Here is a 20,147-nt window from a genome sequence, read left to right as displayed (position 1 = left end):
AATACGTGAGTGTGTGAGGGGCCAGAAACCCTGCTGGGAAAGAAGAGAGAGAGCGTGGCACTGGCTGTCGCGCCTTAATAAAAGCCTTCGCTAAAAAGGTGAAACTGCTGTGATTCGTAATGAAACCCAGTGAAGGAGTCCATTAGGGCTTCATTAATAACCTGTACACACTCTGCGGCGCTGGGATGCCGCTGCCCGGAGGAGATTTTCTGCTCTGCTTTTCATCAGTCTTCCGAAAACCACATCAGTTTGGTTCCCGGCTCGCAGTCTTCTGGCTTTCTCCAACATCTAAATAACATGAGCTCATCTGTTTGCTGCCGCCAGTACCAGCACAGCGCTTCAGCTGCATCTCTGAGTTGTTGTGCTGGAGACTCCACACGCAATAACACTGCGGTTATTCTTAGACGGCCTGTTTGCACGAACCACATGTTTGGCTGATGACACTTTTTTTTTTCTCACATCTCAAACGTAGATCTTGCAGTATTTCTGTATTTGGGAAGCAGATGTTTGCTTCTGAGCCGCTCTGCAAAATGAGGAATCTGACAGTTTGCCCTTTTCACTAAGTTCCTTCTACACTTACCAGAAAAGCTGAGAGCACAAAACACGGCAACAAAGGCCGGAGATGAGCTGGTAGGCTGCACCTGTGTGTGACTGGCTTAATGACGCCGGGCTCTGGAGTGCTAAAAAGGGAAACTGACAAGATTAGCAAGATGGTGTTTGATAGAAGGAATGATGGTGGTTTACTGGAAACGTATGGTGTTTGAAAAGGAGTGATGGTGTTTGATGGAGAATGATGGTGTTTGGTGATAAATGATGGTGTTGGATAGTGATGGTGTTCAATAAAGAAAAACAGTGTTTGATGAATAATGAATGTGTTTGGTGGAGAATTAATGTGTTTGGTGGAGAATGATGGTGTTTGGTAGAGAATGATGCTGGAGAATGAGGGTGTTTGGTGGAGAATGATGGGGTTTGGTGAATAATGATGGTGTTTAGTAGAGAATGATGGTGTTTGGTAGAGAATGATGCTGGAGAATGATGGTGTTTGGTAGAGAATGATGGTGTTTGGTGGAGAATGATGGTGTTTGGTGGAGAATGATGGTGTTTGGTAGAGAATGATGCTGGAGAATGAGGGTGTTTGGTGGAGAATGATGGTGTTTGGTGGAGAATGATGGTGTTTGGTAGAGAATGATGGTGTTTGGTAGAGAATGATGCTGGAGAATGAGGGTGTTTGGTGGAGAATGATGGTGTTTGGTGGATAATTATGGTGTTTGGTAGAGAATGATGGTGTTTGGTAGAGAATGATGCTGGGGAATGATGGTGTTTGGTGGAGAATGATGGTGTTTGGTGGAGAATGCTGGTGTTTGGTGGAGAATGATGCTGGAGAATGAGGGTGTTTGGTGGAGAATGATGGTGTTTGGTGGAGATTGCTGGTGTTTGGTGGAGAATGATTGTGTTTAGTGGAGAATGAGGGTGTTTGATAGAGATTGCTGGTGTTTGGTGGAGAATGCTGGTGTTTGGTGGAGAATGATTGTGTTTGGTGGAGAATGATTGTGTTTGGTGGAGAATGATTGTGTTTAGTGGAGAATGAGGGTGTTTGATGGAGATTGCTGGTGTTTGGTGGAGAATGCTGGTGTTTGGTGGAGAATGATGGTGTTTGGTAGAGAATGATGGTGATTGTTGGTAGTGATGGTGTTTGGTGGAGAATGATGGGTTAGGTGGAGAATTATGGGTTTGGTGGAGAAAATTTGGCTGAAAAATAATGGCATTTAATGGTAAATGTTGGTGTTTAATTTAGACCAATGGAGAGAGAATGATGGTTTTGGTGGAAAATGGGAAATCTGATGAATGGTGGTGTTGGGTAATGGTGGTGATGGTGGTGAGTGGGAATTGTGGTTTTCAATGCTGAATGATGGTGTTTGGTTGGGAATAATGAAGTTTGTTGAACGAATAAATAACGTTTGTTGTAGATGAAAGGTGTTTTCTGGAGGACGATGGTTTTTGATAGTGTTGGGTGGAGAACTGTCCTATTTGTTGGCTCATTGATTGGTGTTAAAACAAAGAATGTTGGTGTTTGTTGCAAAATGATGGCTGCAAATGAAAATTCTGGGTGGCGTTCATGTTCTGCATGGTGCATTACAGACATATGGAAGCTGAGAATGCTTGGTCTATTTGACTGAGAGCTGTTGCAGGTCCTGTCACCTGCTAGAGCTTCCACATCAGCCATGAGAACTGGGTTTCAGACTTGGAGGTAAACAGGCGGAGGCAGTTTCAGTGACAAGTTTAGGTCCGTTTTAAATGACGTGGAGGTAAGCCAGCGCTGTGCTGAATGTTAATCGTGCTGCCAGCTCATTTCTGACTCTACCCCTGAGACATTGTGCTTGATATTTTGTCAGTATGCTGTCAGACACTATGAAAACAAAACGGATATTTAATTTAGACACCCCAGCCGCCAGCCCGCCTGCTTGATTACTTGCTGAGTGACTGCATGATGGGGGCCTGCTGCATCACAAACTGTCAGACTGGCAGAGCAGATGGACCAAGTCAAAGTCACAAGCACTGAAACTTCTGAGGAGGAAAGGAAAGTTGGAGATACAGACGCACTAGTTTTCCAGGCCGCTCTGATTAATAATGAAATAAACGACCATCACAGAGACGCTGCAGAGAGACGAGCAAACTCAGTCAACATAAGGAGCAGTGAGTAAACCCAGGAGGTGCATGGAGAAGATGTGGAGGCTGCATTAAATATAAATGTGGGATTGACTCGACGTCGCAAATACATGCAAATATGGAACATTCAAATATTCATCATTTCATCATTTCAGTCCCAGTTTGATCATTTCTTCAATATGGGCTGCTGCTAATACTGCTAATGCTGCTAACGCTGCTAATTCAGTTAATGCTGTTTATGGGATATTATATAATAAAATATGAGAAAACTAGACGTTGATCTGCACTCAAAATTAGACCTCCAGCCCCGACATTGGCCATCTGATCCCAGGCTTTTAATGAAGTCTCATTTGAGCAGAGCCCTCCTGACAAACAGCCTAGTCCTCGTCTACTCCTAATCTGCCAGGAGCGACAGATGGAGCCATTCAGACCGAGCGGGAGAAGAACTTCTGTGGACAGAGAAGAAGCAGCTGATTAAAATCTCAGCTGCCGTTCTTCTCGTCTGTCCAGTTTTATCATGCTGGTCAGACAAGAGGGAGAAATAAAAAGCTCATTAACAGATCCTTGCACGTCCTTGGCTGCACATGATGATGATAAGCCTGTGATTAGGCTGTGATTTAGCCTGGATCACTTCAAGCATTGAAATACAACCTTCACCATATCTGTCCTTCAGCTCTTCTGTACAACACAACCAAGCAAATGATGGTAGATGTAGGTGTTTGATGAAGCCGGACGGTGTTTCTTGGTAAATGTAGGCGGTTTAATGGAGAATGGTGTTTGATGAAGAATTATGGGGTTTGTAAGTCTAGATGTTTAATAGAGAATGGTGGTGGTTGGTGGAGAACGATGGTGTTTGGTGGAGAATGTTGGTGGAGAATGATGGTGTTTGGTGGAGAATGTTGGTGAAGAATGATGGTGTTTGGTGGAGAATGTTGGTGAAGAATGATGGCGTTTAATGTAGAATGTTTGTGGTTGGTGGAGAATGATAGTGTTTGGTGGAGAATGTTGATGGAGAATGATGGCGCTTTTTAGAAAATGATGGTGTTTGGTGGAGAATTATGGTGGAGAATGATGGTGTTTGGTGGAGAATTATGGTGCTTGTTGGAGAATTATGGTGCTTGTTGGAGAATGATGGTGTTTGGTAGAGAACGGTGGTGTTTGGTGGAGAATGATGCTGGAGAATGAGGGTGTTTGGTGGATAATGATGGTGTTTGGTGGAGAATGATGGTGCTTGTTGGAGAATGATGGTGTTTGGTAGAGAATGATGCTGGAGAATGAGGGTGTTTGGTGGATAATGATGGTGTTTGGTGGAGAATGATGGTGTTTGGTGGAGAATGGTGGTGTTTGGTGGAGAATGGTGGTGTTTGATGGCGAATGATGTTGGAGAATGATGGTGTTTGGTCGAGAATGATGGTGGAGAATGATAATGCTTTTTAGAGAATGATAGTGTTTGATGTAGAATGATGGTGTTCTGTAGTGCTATGTAGATAGCACTTGTTGAAGATCTATGAGGTTTGGTTGAGAATGGCGTTGTCTTGGTGCTGATTGTGTTTAGAGGAATATTTGTTGGTGTTTTAAATTGACTTTCTAGTAGAAAGATCTTTATTTTGACTTTGTTTAGAATATGCAGCAAACCATGATTTGCCTATTCTTCTCAAATTACAACCAGGTGCTCTGAAGTGTTTCTTTTTATATAACAGAATCTGATTAGTGTTTCTTGGTTCCTTTTTTGCTGGGTAATAAAACGGCAGTGGGAAAAATCACAGTATGATGTAATTGCTTTTAAACATCTACCCTATAAAACTTCCCCACTCTTCAGTTTTATAGAGATTTGTGTCTCATTCTCAGAATTAGAGGAAAATGGCTGTAGAAGAACATGGAGACATGCACTAAGTGTACAGGCCCTCCTACTCTCTCCTTCAGGACTGAACTGAAGAACAATGGATACAGTTATCCGTGGCCTCCTGACAGACCAGTGAGGCTTTCAGTGTTTCCAGAAGGCCACAGCAATGTTTCCTCCAGTTTTTGGGACACGGTCAAATGCCTGTTAGTGTGTTGATAGAGACCGAAGTAAGCACACACACACACACACACACACACACACACACACACACACACACAAAACTGTTGGCTGATCATTGGGTCTCCATACAGTTATACACATCATACAGTACCATATGTACCATATGCATTACACTGTAAACATAATTTAGTATAGATAATAATAATAATAATAATATGTCCTATATGGATTATTTAGGTTGCCGCTGTACAAACAAAACCTTGTATCTCAATTATTATAGATTTGTCTTTTGTTACCTAATTTGAAAACACCCAGCAGAAACCTGGGAAGTTTCTGAAGTAGTGCAGTATATTATAATGTACAGTAGAGTAAAAACACCTGCATTTACCAAACACCATCATTGTCCAGCAAACACCATCATTCTCCAGCAAACACCACCGTTCTCTGCTGAGGTTTTTCTTGGGTAAATAGCAAAACACTTTTGTAAGTTGCTCTGGATAAGAGCATCTGCTAAATGCCTTAAATGTAAATATAAATGTACTAAACACTATAATACTCAATCACCAATTTCCATCAATGAGCGTTCTTCATCAAACACCATTATTCTCCACCAAACATCACAATTATCTACCAAACACCAATGCTCTCCACTAAACACTATAATTCCTTTCCAAACACCATCACTCCACATCAAACACCATGTTCCACCAAAGACCATCTTCTCTAACACCAAACACCATAATTTTTCTGTAATTATCCATCAATCACCATCATTCTCCATCAATCACCATCATTCTCCATCAAACACCATCATTCTCCACTAAACACCATCATTCTCCACCAACAAACACCACCATTCTCCACTAAACACCATAATGTCCCATCAAACACAATCATTCTCCACAAAACACAATCCTTCTCCATCAAACACCATACATTTTTACAAAACACCATCATTCTCACCCAAACACCATCATTCTCCACCAAACATCACAATTATCGAGCAGACACCACTGTTCTCCATTAAACACTATAATTCCCTTCCAAGTACCACCACTCCACATCAAACACCATGTTCCACCAAACACCATCATTCTCCACTAAACACCATAATTTCCCATCAAACACCATCATTCTCCATCAAACATAAATACATTTTCCTTCCAACAGTGATTCTTCAGTAAACACCAGCACACACACACACACACACACACACACACACACACACACACACACACACACACAGGTAAGCATGTCAGCAGGAGTGTGATGATGCAGTAATAAGGTCAGTCAGCGATACTGTGTGACATTCACTGTCAAACCCAGCAGCTGAATGGCAGTAAGAGGCGGCGTAATCGAGTGTGTGACGTGTGTCACACTGAAGGGCTCGCTCAGTGCGTCTCTCTCATTATAAGGTCAGATAAAGCCAGAGTCTAATAAAGCCCTGCAGAGGGACACGGTCAGGAAGGCTACAGAGCCATGGGTGAACACCGCCTGAACCCAACTGAGATAGCCTGCAGGACAATAGAGCAGTGTGCTGTCCCACTCTCACAGCACACTTCATACAGTAATCTGAACTTCAAGGCTGAACACACACACACACACACACACACACACACACACACAGTGTATCGACTAACTCGAAGGACAGACAAACGTCCTGTCACTGTATTTGACCCATGAGGATGAAAGCAAGGAGAGGAACGTGATACGAGAAGAAGAGCATCAGAGTGGGAGCCAGGAGGCAAAAATAGAGAGAGAGAGAGAGAGAGAGAGAGAGAGAGAGACAGAGAGAGAGAGTACCCCAACCCCACCGACCCCCACTGGTACTCTACATTCTTAAAACAACAGAAATGCCACATACAGTCATGTAAAAACTTAAGTAAACTAAATGGACAAAAGTATTGGGACACCTGCTTTTGGAGGAGCATTGCTGTGAGAATTTGATTGTATTCAGCAACAAAGGTTGATGATGATCACCACCCAACCTCATAATCCCCAACTCCTTAACTCATCCCAGAAGTACTGGACAGAGCTCCACCACCATCATTCCAGAGAACACAGCTCCTCCACTGCTCCACAGCTCCTCAATGTAGGGGGGCTTTATACACCCTCTAGCCCACGCCTGGCATTATTAGGCAGCATGGAGCCAATAGGGTCATGATGTTGATCTGCTCCAGAGAGTCCTATTCTATTGGCAGTACTTCTTCTCTACAGAGACTAGACAAGCTGTGTGTTTGTGTGCATTTGCACATCTGTGTCAGCAATGGGTGCAACTTAAAGCAGCTGAATACATTCATTAGAAGGGGTGTCCACAAATATTTGGACATCTAGAGTTTCAGATGATAAAACATGACTGTATCACTGTAACAGTGAAGGTTTGATACTGGCTAGATTAGGCTTCAGTCCCACAGCTGTGGAGCTCCTGTTCAGGATCCTCTCCTGTTCCTCTCCTCACAGCCACCCCCCCACTCCTGTCTGTCTGGGAAACACACTCTTCTGGAAGTTTCTTTCACAGATGCTCCTGGATACACCGACACAAACACCCAAAGCGGTCCTGCAGCAGAGTTCAGAAGCAGCAACTAAGCCAAGCCAAAGATCTCATATCTCCATCACAGCCTTGAAAACAGGATGTTGAGAACGCAGCCAGACAACATGCAAAGCGCATCACTGACAGTGAGACCAGGAGAACCCGGACAGAACCGATCTACAGTGGAGGTGAGGGGAAGCAGACGTCTGAAGCTCTAATAAAAGCTCCTCACAGAAAGTTCTTCACCTAATGGTGATGAAGACGCTGCCTGATGCCTGAGACACTGTTCTACCAGAGTTCTGAGAAGAGTTCGGCTCTAGAACCTGCTTTTAGAACCAGATCATTAAAATGGTGGAGGGATACATTTAGAGCGTCGAGTGAGAAAATAGTCCCTAATAAAAACTTTTAGGATTCCTGGATCTGATCATTACCACTCTAACGAACTCCTTTGCAGATGGTGTTGAGTAGTGGATAACAACACTGCCCTCCTCATGGCGGTCAAGTCAGGTCATACGTATTTGTTAAGCACGACCTGATATTGCAAGGAAACACTCCCTCAGAGCTGGAGGAAGAAACAAGGGCGGATGTGTATTGGTGCAGTGGCCTGGCGATATGATATTTCTTATATATCACGATACTTTATGCAAGATGATATATCGAAAAAAAAATTATCTAATTTTTAAAATTTTAAATACAACCTGAAAAGAAATGTTTACTCTTTATCAGAACAGTGGGATGTGAAGACAGAGTACAACAGTGCCATCTAGTGGGTGGGGTTTAACCACAACACTAAATGAACCACTGTCTTACACCAGTCATTACATCTTAACTATTATTAATTATTATTAAAACTATGATTTAAATAATCTATACTGGGGGGTGGGGGGGTGGTTAGAGTGGTCCAGTGTTCTAATGCGCTGCCACTATGATCTGACAATCACTGGTTCGAGTCCTGGGTCATGCTGCCAACATGCCATCAGCAGCCAGAGTCAAGAGAGCACAATTGGCCTGGCTCTAATAGGAGTGTGTTGATGGCACTTCCTCCTCACATCACTCCTAGTGTGAAGATGGTGGTCAGCACAGGAGCTACCCTGGTCTCTACCCACCCAGTCTTCAGTCTGGGTAGTAGTAGAGGGAGTTCACATGAATGGGGGATTGGGTAATTGACCTTTGTGTGTTTTTGAGAACATAATATCACATACAATACTTGATATATGAATATAATAATATATGAAGCCATCCTCCTCTGGTCCAAAACCACTTATTAATGATTAATAAACGGTATAAAGTCGGTTGCTATGCTCGATTGTGCCGCTATAATCACTTATGAGTCCCTTCATATATCCAGACCACGGTTCAATTTCCCGGCTGGGCAAGCACACCACTCACTACATGCATTGAGAATCAGTTGAAGAATTGATTGTTTTCACCTCAATGTGCAAGAGGACAGAACCGGTCTAGAAAATCAGCAACACTGATAATCAAGATTTCACAAAGTCAGGACCTGCTAGAGACCATGCCGCCGGTTCTGCACTCAGGCATGGCAACCTGTCACAGAGTCTCAAGGTCGGGTGATTCATCACCTTGTAGAGCAGAACATCTGTGCTTCATCCGCCAGAGAAAACCCATTTCCTCTGTCAAAATATCCGCAAGGTTTAAGACATGCAACAGAGGACGAGAGAGGAAGAGAGAGAGAGAGAGTGAGAGAGAGAGAGAGATTCAGCCATAAAGAGGAAGATAGTGGATGAAGCTGTCTGTCCTCTCCTCAGAGGCACTGATGGAGGTAACAGTCTGTGTCCACTCAGGAATCAGCAGCAGCCAATTGCACTGCAGACCTCAGATGTTCCCCCTCTTCTTATACTTCAGTGGTATTCGTTTATCACTTCTCCCCACCCTAGATGTGAGTGCAGATACAAACCACTATCTCTGAGTGAGATTGAGTGGCATTAACGATCATCTCAAAGAACCACGGAGACCTAAAAATTAAAAATTAAAAAATATGTGAAACACTGAAAAGAACCAAGACTCAAATGGACACGTGGAACAACCTCTGAAAGGACTGTCTAAGAACATGGGGAAACTCCTGAAAGATAATCTGACTCCAAAAAAAAACATGAGACTCCCTAAGAACATGGAAAAGAACCACTGAGAAGAACCAAGACTCAAATGGACATGTGGAACAACCTCTGAAAGGACATAAGAGTCAAAGAGGCAAGAGGAAGAATCACTGAGGAGAACCAAGAAGGAAGGACCACTCATTAGGATCAAGATCAAGAAAGACCCCCAAAAGAGCATGAGTCAGAACCACTAGACAGAACCAAGGTTCAAAAGGAGAACCTTCCAAAGATCATGAAGAAGAAACCCTGAGAGGAACCAAGACTCAAAGGGGCAAGAGGAAGAAGAACTGAGGAGAACCAAGACAGAAGAACCACTCATTAGGATCAAGATCAAGAAAAAAACCCAAATGAGTGAGATGGAACCAAGGCTCAAAAGGAGAACCTTCCAAGGATCATGAAGAAGAAACCCTGAGAGGAACCAAGACTCAACGGGGCAAGAGGAAGAATCACTGAGGTGATCCAAGACTGAAGAACCCCCTCATAAGAATCAAGATCAAGAAAACAACCCAAAAGAGCATGAGTGAGAACCGCTAGACAGAACCAAGGCTCAAAAGGAGAACCTTCCAAAGATCATGAAGAAGAAACCCTGAGAGGAACCAAGACTCAAAGGGGCAAGAGGAAGAATCACTGAGGGGGCAAGAAGAAGATTCACTGAGGAGAACCAAGACAGAAAGACCACTCATAAGGATCAAGATCAAGAAAGACCCCCAAAAGAGCATGAGTCAGAACCACTAGACAGAACCAAGGTTCAAAAGGAGAACCTTCCAAAGATCATGAAGAAGAAACCCTGAGAGGAACCAAGACTCAAAAAACTCCATAAGAGCATGAAGAAGAACCACTGAATGGACCAAGAACCAAGACTTAAGAGAGGAAAATTCTAAAAAAGCCTAAAAGCCAAGACTCAGCAGGAGATGGCCCTCGCTCCTCTGGAAGTTAGGAAGCAAGTAGGACAAATTTACGAGGAAGCCTAAACAGCTGCTCAGGGATCAAACAGAGGAAAGATTGGGGAGAAAACTGATGGGGAAGTCTGTAAATATGTGGAGGACTACAACAGCAGGACATTATACATCCAATGTAACTATATTTAGGATATGAGGAACCATGTATGACGTCTAGTCATCTTCTCATTGGCATGTCATATGACCTAAGAAGGAAGTGACCTAGCAACACACTTAGTGACTGTGCTCATAAAGTCATTACCAGCAGACATTTCTGAGAAGAACCAGGAGAGTAATATTAGACCTTCAAGATTAATATCAGAAAACGGTTATTATAAAGCACTAACACACACCTAGCCTCGGCTGTGGAAGTGACACACCTGAGATCTGTTTAATATTAATGTCCAGCAATAATAATAATCATAATAACACACAGCTTTTTTACATCCTGTCAACAAATACACCAGTGCCGCCTTCTGGAGGAGCTGGAGCAGCTTTCCAAGCGTTTACTGCAGTAAAAAAAATGCCCGAGACAGTCACTGCGTCTTCATTACATTCCCTGGGAGAGCGCTCTTTCTCTTCTGAATGACGAAGTGCTGCGTTCTTACCTGGGATGACCTCGAACAGAAACTTCCCCGCCTCCTCGCCGTTGCTGGGATGCTCCGTGACTCTGTTGCCAGGCAGGAAAATGGTCCCCTAGAGGAGACAAGAGGCAATGGAAATGGAAAATAAGAAAATGCATAATTTTACACTGCTGAGAAACCGAGCTACAGTCTGATATTCCATTCCAGAAACAACATCGAGAGTCAGGGGTTTAATAACAGTAACAGCATCTGTCCCAGAAAACGTGAACTTTTGGGGTGCAGCTTTAGATAAACAACATGAGTGAGGGCTCAAGCTGAGTTAACCAGATTTATACAATTACAATAATCAGAGAAGATCAATTAAAAAGTCTTTAATCTGATTAGAGATGTTCTTTGTTCTGTTCAAACTGCAGAAACTTGTGAAACTGCAGAAAGTGAAAGAAGCACAATTACAGTGAGAACCTGCCTAAGAGCATGAAGAACACCTGAGATTAACCAAGACGCAAAAAGAGGACACTCCCTGAGAGCCGAGGAAGAACCACTGAGAAAGAATTTTAGAACTCAACCCAGGCTCATAACCTAATCTAAAAGGGGGATCACTTTTAGAGAACGGACCACTGAAAGGAACCATAAATAAATAAATGGAAAGTTCCTGAGAGCATCAGAAGAAAATCACTGAGAAGAACTAAGACTTAGAACCACCTAGGAGGAGCAAAGATTAAACTTCCGGAGAGCACCTGAGAACAAACAGTATGAGGAAGAACCAATAAAAGAAGGCAAGACTTAGAAAGAGGAACGTCTCTATGAGCACAAGGAAGAACCATTGAGAAGAACCAAGACTCAAAACGAGGAAACTCATTAACAGCATGAAGAAGAACCATCTGAGAGGAACCAAGACTCAAACAGTAGATCCTCTAAGAGCACAAGGAAGAACCACTGAGATGAACAAAGAAGAAACTCCATAAGACCATGGGGAAGAACCACTGAGAAGGACCAAGGATCAACAATATGAGACTCTGAAATAGAGAACCTCCATATGAGCATGAGGAAGAACCACTGAGAGGAACCTCGGAACCCAGAGGAAACGTTGCCCTTTCGGATGGATGGCAAACTGAGGCCGTTTACATACAAATTCTGATGTTATGGGGCCTAAAAACTCCCCATAATATCATCCGTTGTTGCCCATATATACCTCACTACACATCAGAACCAGAGTTAAATGACCTGTGAGTCTTAAACTACTCCTGGTGGGTGTAAACGAGTCCTGCAGGAGTTTTAATTGAGCCTCAGCGATCGTACCGTGAGCCCATTCTCGCATGAATGATGAATAGCCTCAGTCTCGGAACAACAGAGGCCCTGTGATTAATTCTGCACATGCTGGAGCAGTGATTTCATATTAATCTCTCTTATGGAAACACTGCAACACTGCACGTGCTGACGGACGAAACCACGCAGGGAACAACTGCAGTGACACCGAATACCCCCAGCGACTCAATACGGCACGCTCTCATTAGCCAGCAGGGCTGGATGGAGAGGAGATTAGATTATCCCATCCTCATCTCCAACTCAGGCCTGATACTGTACGCACAGCTCAGAGCATATGCCATCTCTGGGTTACAATCAGTCCATTAATAAGACCTCCGGATTAGATTACTAATAATGTACAATACATAATTCATATCTTCTTACTGGCAGTTTAGTCAGAGACAAAGACCGAGACTGGCATGTTTAGCATAAGTTTCGTAGTTTAATCAGAACATAATCGGATTATTCGACTTTTACATTTACATCAATGGCATTAAGCAGACCCTCTCATACAGAGAGACTTCCAGAAGTGCTTCACTGTCCAATCAGAGATAATATAGAAAAGTCTAGAGATACCTCAACGCTAAACGAGGCAAGTTTTGTCGGACCGCCACCGACTGCCTAAATCATCAATGGCATTTCAACAGTGGGGGGTTTGGGACCAAATGATCTCCTCTGTGGTATAAAATGACCTCTATTCTGTTTCCTGTAGCATTTCCTGTGACACTGCCTGGCAAAGGACTCAACCCTCAAAGCCGGTCAAGCTGTAGACCACAAACTTCCTAGTGTTTAGATGTGAAGGGTCCAAGACGTCATCGACATGGCTTGTGGCTAATGCTACAGTATTGATGCTGGTTGAGTGCCATGAAAGTGAGGCTAATGGTGTGGTAGCAATGCTGGGTGAGGCTGGGGGCCAGTGTGGTAGCAAGGCCAACAACGTGATAGCAATGCTAACACAGCAGTAGAAATGCCAACACTCCAGTAGCGATGTTGGGCGAGGCCAGTGACCGGCACTGTAGCGTGATTAATGCCGAGACAGCAGTGGTAACTCTGATGTTAATGCCATAATAGTGATGCTAATGCCTGCAGTGATGAGCAAGATGAGCCAGTGGTCACCCGAGTAGCAATGCTAACACCGCAATACTGATGCAAATGCCTCAGTAGCAATGCTGGGTAGTGACGTTAGGCAAGGCTGGCAGCTTTTATGACTTGTAAGACTTCCACTAAATAAAAGGCATTAATGTTTTGGTTACTAGAAAGCATCAGACCTTCTTTGAAGACCTTTGAAGGCCATGTGGGTTCATGAGTTCCACTATAATGGCCAGCAGAAGCACCCTGTGAAAGGTAAGGCCAGCATTATCCACTTTAAACCAAAGCAGCATGCTGACCACCATTACTCCATGACCTCTGCTCCTGTCCTCTCAGACACACTCAGCATGAGGCAAGGTGACCCGGGCTGCTGTTCGGCCTCCGTAAATATTTACAAGATCTGAGAGCTGCTTTCCTGCTGACCGGGTGCTTTTTTATGAAGCTGAACTGAACCACCTGAGGTAGCAGAAACTCTACCTTCCGCCCATGTGAAGCTCATTAATGGAGCTTGTAAAAATGTGGCCGCGATGAAGGGGCTCAGGCCCGTTTGATGTGGGCTGTTGCTGTTGCTGCTGCTGCGGCTGCGGCCCCGGAAGCAACATAACGGAGCTACGAGTGACTCTCGCAAAAGCCTTTCAATTAAAGCCATTGTTGTCACCCACAGGGCAAGTGGAGCAGAGGCTGACGCAAGCAGCCGGCCAGCAGAGGAGCTAAAAACACACAGCTTCAAAGTCCTGCTGTTGTCCAGACTAATATGTTGTATCAACAAGCGTGATACTGATACTCCCTGACAAGCAGCGCTGTGCAGTCCTCGGCTTCTGAGAACATGATCTGCACGTCTGTTGGAGTGGTGATTTGTTCAAACACACACAGTCTAAACATACATGGATCAACCAAATAAACAGTCTGTTGTAAGTGTGTGTGAGTGTGTAAGGAATGCTGTCCTGGAGGAAGTCCAGTGTTCCCAGTCTGCATCCAGTACCTAGTTGATCTAATCAGTCCTACATTAAAGTAAACCAGGTGAGCTGCTGGTCAGCACCTAATGCTCTCCTAATTAACACCTTAATAACCTAGTAACTGACCAACGGCACATTCTGACTGCTTTCTGGTTTATTCTAATGTTATATAGAGTTAATTACAGTTAGACACTCTCACAGACCACTGACTTTATGTTTATTTGGGTTTATTCTAATGTTATATAGAGTTAATTACAGTTAGACACTCTCACTGACCACTGACTTTATGTTTATTTGGGTTTATTCTAATGTTATATAGAGTTAATTACAGGTAAACACTCTCACTGACCACTAGCTTTATGTTTATTTGGGTTTATTCTAATGTTATATAGAGTTAATTACAGGTAGACACTCTCACTGACCACTAGCATTATGTTTATTTGGGTTTATTCTAATGTTATATAGAGTTAATTACAGGTAGACACTCTCACTGATCACTGACTTTATGTTTCTTTGGGTTTATTCTAATGTTATATAGCACAAGGGTCTATATGTGGGTCTAAACTTCAATTACTTTCAACCACAGAATGTCTAGTTTTATAGGAAATAAGAACACTACTACTACTACTACTACTATTTTTATTATTATTATTATTATTATTATTATTATTATTATTATTGTTATAACTAAATACCAGTTTAAACGGATGTGCTGCTGGAAGCGCTTCCTCTCCAGTGGAAGATGTAAAGAAATTCCTTCTGGCTCTTTCACACAACAAACAAAAACAAACTGCAGATGGAAAACTGCAGCCTGGGACACGCTGGGGCTGATTAAACATGAGGATTCTCATGGAAGATCACAGTGAAGAGCAGATTACTGATAACGTGACACAACTGAGAGTCACTGTTCCTCAGTTCTTCATACCAGTGTGACATAAATATTTACCCTTCACCCTCATCACAACCAGCCATGAGAACATCCAGCATTGGACATCCAGCAATGTCTAGAGTTATTGCTGTAATTCTGCGACACTTTATGTAATAACATTACTTATGAATATTTCATAACTATAATGTTGTCCAATTTATAGCACTCTGTTCTTTTTCTGACAGATTTCTGATGGCTAAATGTCCCACAGTCGTATAGAGTACCATAGCATCAACCTAGGATACTATTGCAACCACTCAGCAACCCATAACACCCACCTGGAATTCCATTGTACCTGCCTGCCTGGAAAGCACCTAGCAACCACTAGGCAACCACTAAGCAACTACACAGCAATCACTTAGCAACATTATGGCACCAAATCTATCAACCACTAACCAACACCAAACAAAGCCACCAGCTAGGAAACAATAGTGACCATTTCATCATAGCAGTGACAAAGCAACACTCTGGAATATCAGAGCAACCATTTGGCAACACCATCGCAAGCACCTAGCAACACCATAGCAACTTTCTGAGATGCTAAAATAACCATGTAGCAACATCATAGCAAGCACCTAGCAACACCATAGCAACCATCTGAGATGCTAAATTAACCATCTAGCAACACCATAGCAACCATCTGAGATGCCAAAGTAACCATCTAAGAACATCATAGCAGTGACAGAGCAACACTCTAGAATATCAGAGCGACCATTGGGAAACACCATAGCAACCATCTGAGATGCTAAAGCAACCATTTGGCAACACCATAGCAGTGACAGAGCAACACTCTAGAATATCAGAGCAACCATCTAGCAACATCATATCAATCACCTAGCAACACTATAGTAACCATCTAGCAACGTCATATCAATCACCTAGCAACACCATAGCAACCATCTGGGATACTGTAGCAACCATTTAGCAACACAATAGCAACCACTTAGTAACTACCTACCTATCCTTATTTTAGTGGAAATGAGACTGAAGTAGTGACATCGCTATGGTGATCAGAGCAGTTTTGACCCTTTGATGAAGGAAACAGTGTGTTTGAAGTTTGATTGATTGCTGGTATCTGGATTTGAGCTGTATTAAGTCTCTGCTGGTTGGTGTGAACGCAGCTCTGATGAGTCAGGGGGAACTCACATGAATCAGCTGCAGCTTAAACACACTGATGGTTCTCCGTACTCTGCACATTACGTCAGATTTCACTTCAGATAATTCCAGGTCCGCTTTATTTCCCGGCGGAGGGAAAGCACGCCTGCCTGCTGCAGCACGCATGTTCAATCTTGAATGACCAGCATGTTCAGACCAGTACCTTCAGATATCACACCATGGTTCTCATGGGTACTGCTCTACTGAGTGCAGGAGTTCATATCTCAGCATGCCGTCGCACCTCGGTAGTGCCCTCCAGAGCACTGGCAGTGGCCCATTATTGACCGCTGCCATGCTGCGACACTTCAGTTCTCAGTAAAGCTTCAAATATTTGTCCTGGATTAATCACAGGAGGTCAATTTTCATTTATTTTTGGGAAATTTTAGCCGGAGGTTTATTCTTATTTCTTAGTTTTATTAACTTAGTACTGCTTTAGGGTGTCTGGAGAGTAAATACTGGCAAAATCTAAATACTGGTCTTACCATCAGCACACAAATATATATTTAATTGTTTTCTTACAATGTGAGTCTTGTTTTTAATATTCTATCAGAATCTCATGATGAATGGACCAATAGAAATGCTCAAACATGGCTATAGTCATAGGCAGTATAGCAGTGGCAGGAGGGTGGTCAGCTGGTCTGACGTGGCCTGCCGCTGCTATCTGTATTAAACAACTGTATTAAAGTTTACATGGACTCTAACTTTCTGCCAGTATTATTATTATTATTATTATTATTATTATTATTACCACCAATAAACCTTAAATACTTACTCTCATTACATTTACATTTATGGCATTTAGCTGAGGCTTTTCTCCAGAGCGATGTACAGGGTAACTCGTATTACAGAGGTGGGCCAATGTTGTGTTAGGAGTCTTGCCCAAGCGCAGCATATGGTCACCCAGACTGGGAATTGAACCCCAGTCTACTACATGGTGTGGTAGCTCACTGGCAGGTAGTGGTGGTATCTGTTGCGCCACACCAACCACCATTATTATGAGCATCTCTACTATGATTATATTAATTACACTATATTATGATGACATCAGCACACCTGAGCAGTTCAACAGTCTGCAGAACAGATGGTTTAGTGACTTTTATCAATAATTTATAAATAGTCTTACTGATTATTGATTCCTGTAAAGCTGCTTTGTGACAACGGCAGTATATAAATTCTGATTTGATTTTATCATAGACTCTATATATTTCTTTCTGGGAAACCAGTCCTGGGTATTATTTCTGATACACGGTGCCAGGTCAATTAGTTGCCAAGCCTGTTCACTGTTGATGGAGCTTGTTTTATACCAGAAGCAACAGCATGTTCGAACGTATCAATGATTTACACATAAACTTCATAACAGCGTGTTCTCTTTTCATAGCAAGAACCCAAAGTGGAGTGAAGAACATTGACAATCTGGCTTCAGTGGCGCCTGTTAAGGGGTGAACCTATTAGTCAGCGAGTGAACAGTCAGTTCTTGAAGGTGCTGAAGCAGGAACAATAGACAAGTCTAAGAATCTGAGACACTTTGACCAGAACTAGAACCAGACTGTAATGTTCTAGATAGCTGGGTAAGAAGAACATCTCCAAAAGATCAGGCAGGTCTTGTGCGGTGTTCCTTCCAGTATGCAGTGGTCAGTACCTATCAAAAGTGCTCCAAGGAAGGACAACCGGTAAACCGATGACTGGTAGACCTCCATGATGCTCATGGAGGTCCCACCTCACAACCTACAGGACTTAAAGGATCTGTTTCAGAGGCATGAGGAGAACCTACACGATATTAGGCAGGTGGTTCTATGGTATTTACTTTGAAACGGTTCCTTGAGTTGCTGTAGCAACCCATTTTTAAGAGTGTAATCCCAATTCTCAACTTTCTAAACAAATGTCGAGCTGGCTCAGTGACAGTATTCCTCAGAGGAAGACTTGAGAACTTGAGTGGGCGACCTCCAGCCAGGCCCTCTGGGTGTATCAGTAAGCCGCTGTGAGAAACGGATGTGAGTTTGCAGAGACAGTTTAGCCGTCAAGAGACCAAGACCAGGGGTCAGTCTAATGTAACGGCAGGAATTTCCTCTCATAGCCTGAGGGACAGATGGAGGTACAGTGCAGCGAGGGGGACAGATTTCTTGTGTCACTTCTGAGGCTCTCTGGAATTACAGTATCAGTCTCTGGTGGCAGAGCTTTGGCTTTGCGGACGCTGAGTGAGCCGACTTCCTCTACAGGCCAAAAGTAAGGAAGCAGTTTTATCAGTTGGTTTTAAAACACAAGTTGGCAATTAGGTGATTCACGCTCCTAATGAAACACACCTGATTGGGTGGGTGAAGCTGCAGGAGCTTCTGAATAGGGGAATCAGGTGAATCTGATTAGAGCTGCAATAAAACTCAGCAGGAGATCCAGAAGGAGTTTAACTCATTAACACTCACTTACTGAACACATTTAAGAATTATTTTATAAAAAGAATACACCCCGTAACCACCCCCTCCCCACCTTCAACTGTTTAAATTGATATTAAATATATTTTTACGTATTTTTATATATTTTATGTCTTACTTATTGTATTTTATTAACATCTTTACTTGTTCATTCAGTTCCTTTCATTACTTTTATTATAATTATGTCATTATCTTATCACTATTTTAATTATTTCAGTTAAGTTTAGCTTCGGTTTAGTTTTAATGTTCTTTGTTTTAATGTAATCACTTTGTTTTGTTGTCATTAAATCTTATTTAGTCTTATTTATTTTTATGTTGATTTTAATTTAAGTTCATTAAAGTTTTTTAATTTAAGTTTCATAATTTCATTTTTAAATTTCTTTCTACTTTCTAATTTTATTTATTTCCTTTTGATGCATTTTTCTATTTCTGTTCTTATTTATTTTTTGCTTCTGTTACCAAAAAGATCTTAATTGTTTTGTAATTGTTCATTATTCTCTCTTAATTGTAATTAATATCTTTAATTGTCTTGGTTGGTTTTCTCTTATTTATTTATTCTCTTACCTTAAAGTGGATAAAATTCAAATTTAAAAATCTGTCTTACTGTAAAATCTTTTTACTGTAAATGCTCAGCTACAGCGTTGGTGTAGTGGAACAGATAACACCACTTCCAGCCAAGGAGGAGACGGGGGTTCGATTCCCAGTCTGGGTGCGCTACACCAATACGAGACTCCTAACACTACGTTGGCCCACCTCTGTAATACTCGCCCATCAGGCAGAGATAAAGAGAGAAGGATGAGAGAGAAAAAAAGGATGTCAGGAGTGCAGCCTGACGTGACCGCGAGTGCCGAGGGACCTTAAATCCAACAGCCCCCATGGAATCAATTAGGGTGCAGCCATACTGGCGAATGGCTCCATAAAAAGGGCCTTTAACCTTGACTTTGTAGCTCCTGCTCTCAGTAGGAACCACCATTCAGGGTCATTAGTGGCCCATATCTGTCCTGGAACAGCGTCCAGCTCACATCGTAAACTACTGACACTGTAAAAAAAAAAAAAGGATGACTTGATGTAATGAACTCTTGTCCTCTCTCTCTTTCTGTCTCTCTCTCTCTCCAGGCTGTCCAATAATCTGTAGCTCTCTGTCTGTTCTCCTCAGTGGAGAGGCATTAGGAGAGGATCCTGCTGGGGCTGTCTGCCAAGCCAGGGATCCTGCTCATAGAGCTCACTCTCACAACAACAACAACACATCCAATAACGCCTGCTCTGCACATGACTGAAGATAGAAAGGCATCAGACAGTTAAACGTCAGGCAGACATTTTTCACTACGTAATCTTTCAGTTCCGCAAATGTTGTACGTGATACAACCAGCTGTCAAGTACTTGGATAACTGTCTGGTCACATGAAACAATAAATAAATTGTATTAAATA

The 20,147-nt window shown here is 42.6% G+C and overlaps 1 protein-coding gene across 1 annotated transcript in view; it reads right to left on the bottom strand.

The window, feature by feature from the left end:
- Nucleotides 1-20,147, bottom strand: part of arhgap24 (Rho GTPase activating protein 24) — a 176,125-nt gene that overhangs the window by 106,917 nt on the left and 49,061 nt on the right. The window contains exon 3 of the mRNA XM_072662739.1: nt 10,884-10,971. Coding sequence (XP_072518840.1) covers nt 10,884-10,971 — 88 coding nt within the window. The remainder of the gene's footprint in view (nt 1-10,883; nt 10,972-20,147) is intronic.

This window comes from Salminus brasiliensis, chromosome 18, assembly GCF_030463535.1.
Source record: "Salminus brasiliensis chromosome 18, fSalBra1.hap2, whole genome shotgun sequence".
Taxonomy (NCBI): domain Eukaryota; kingdom Metazoa; phylum Chordata; class Actinopteri; order Characiformes; family Bryconidae; genus Salminus; species Salminus brasiliensis.
Note: the sequence above shows the minus strand (reverse complement) of the source record. Positions and strands in the feature narration are given on the sequence as shown.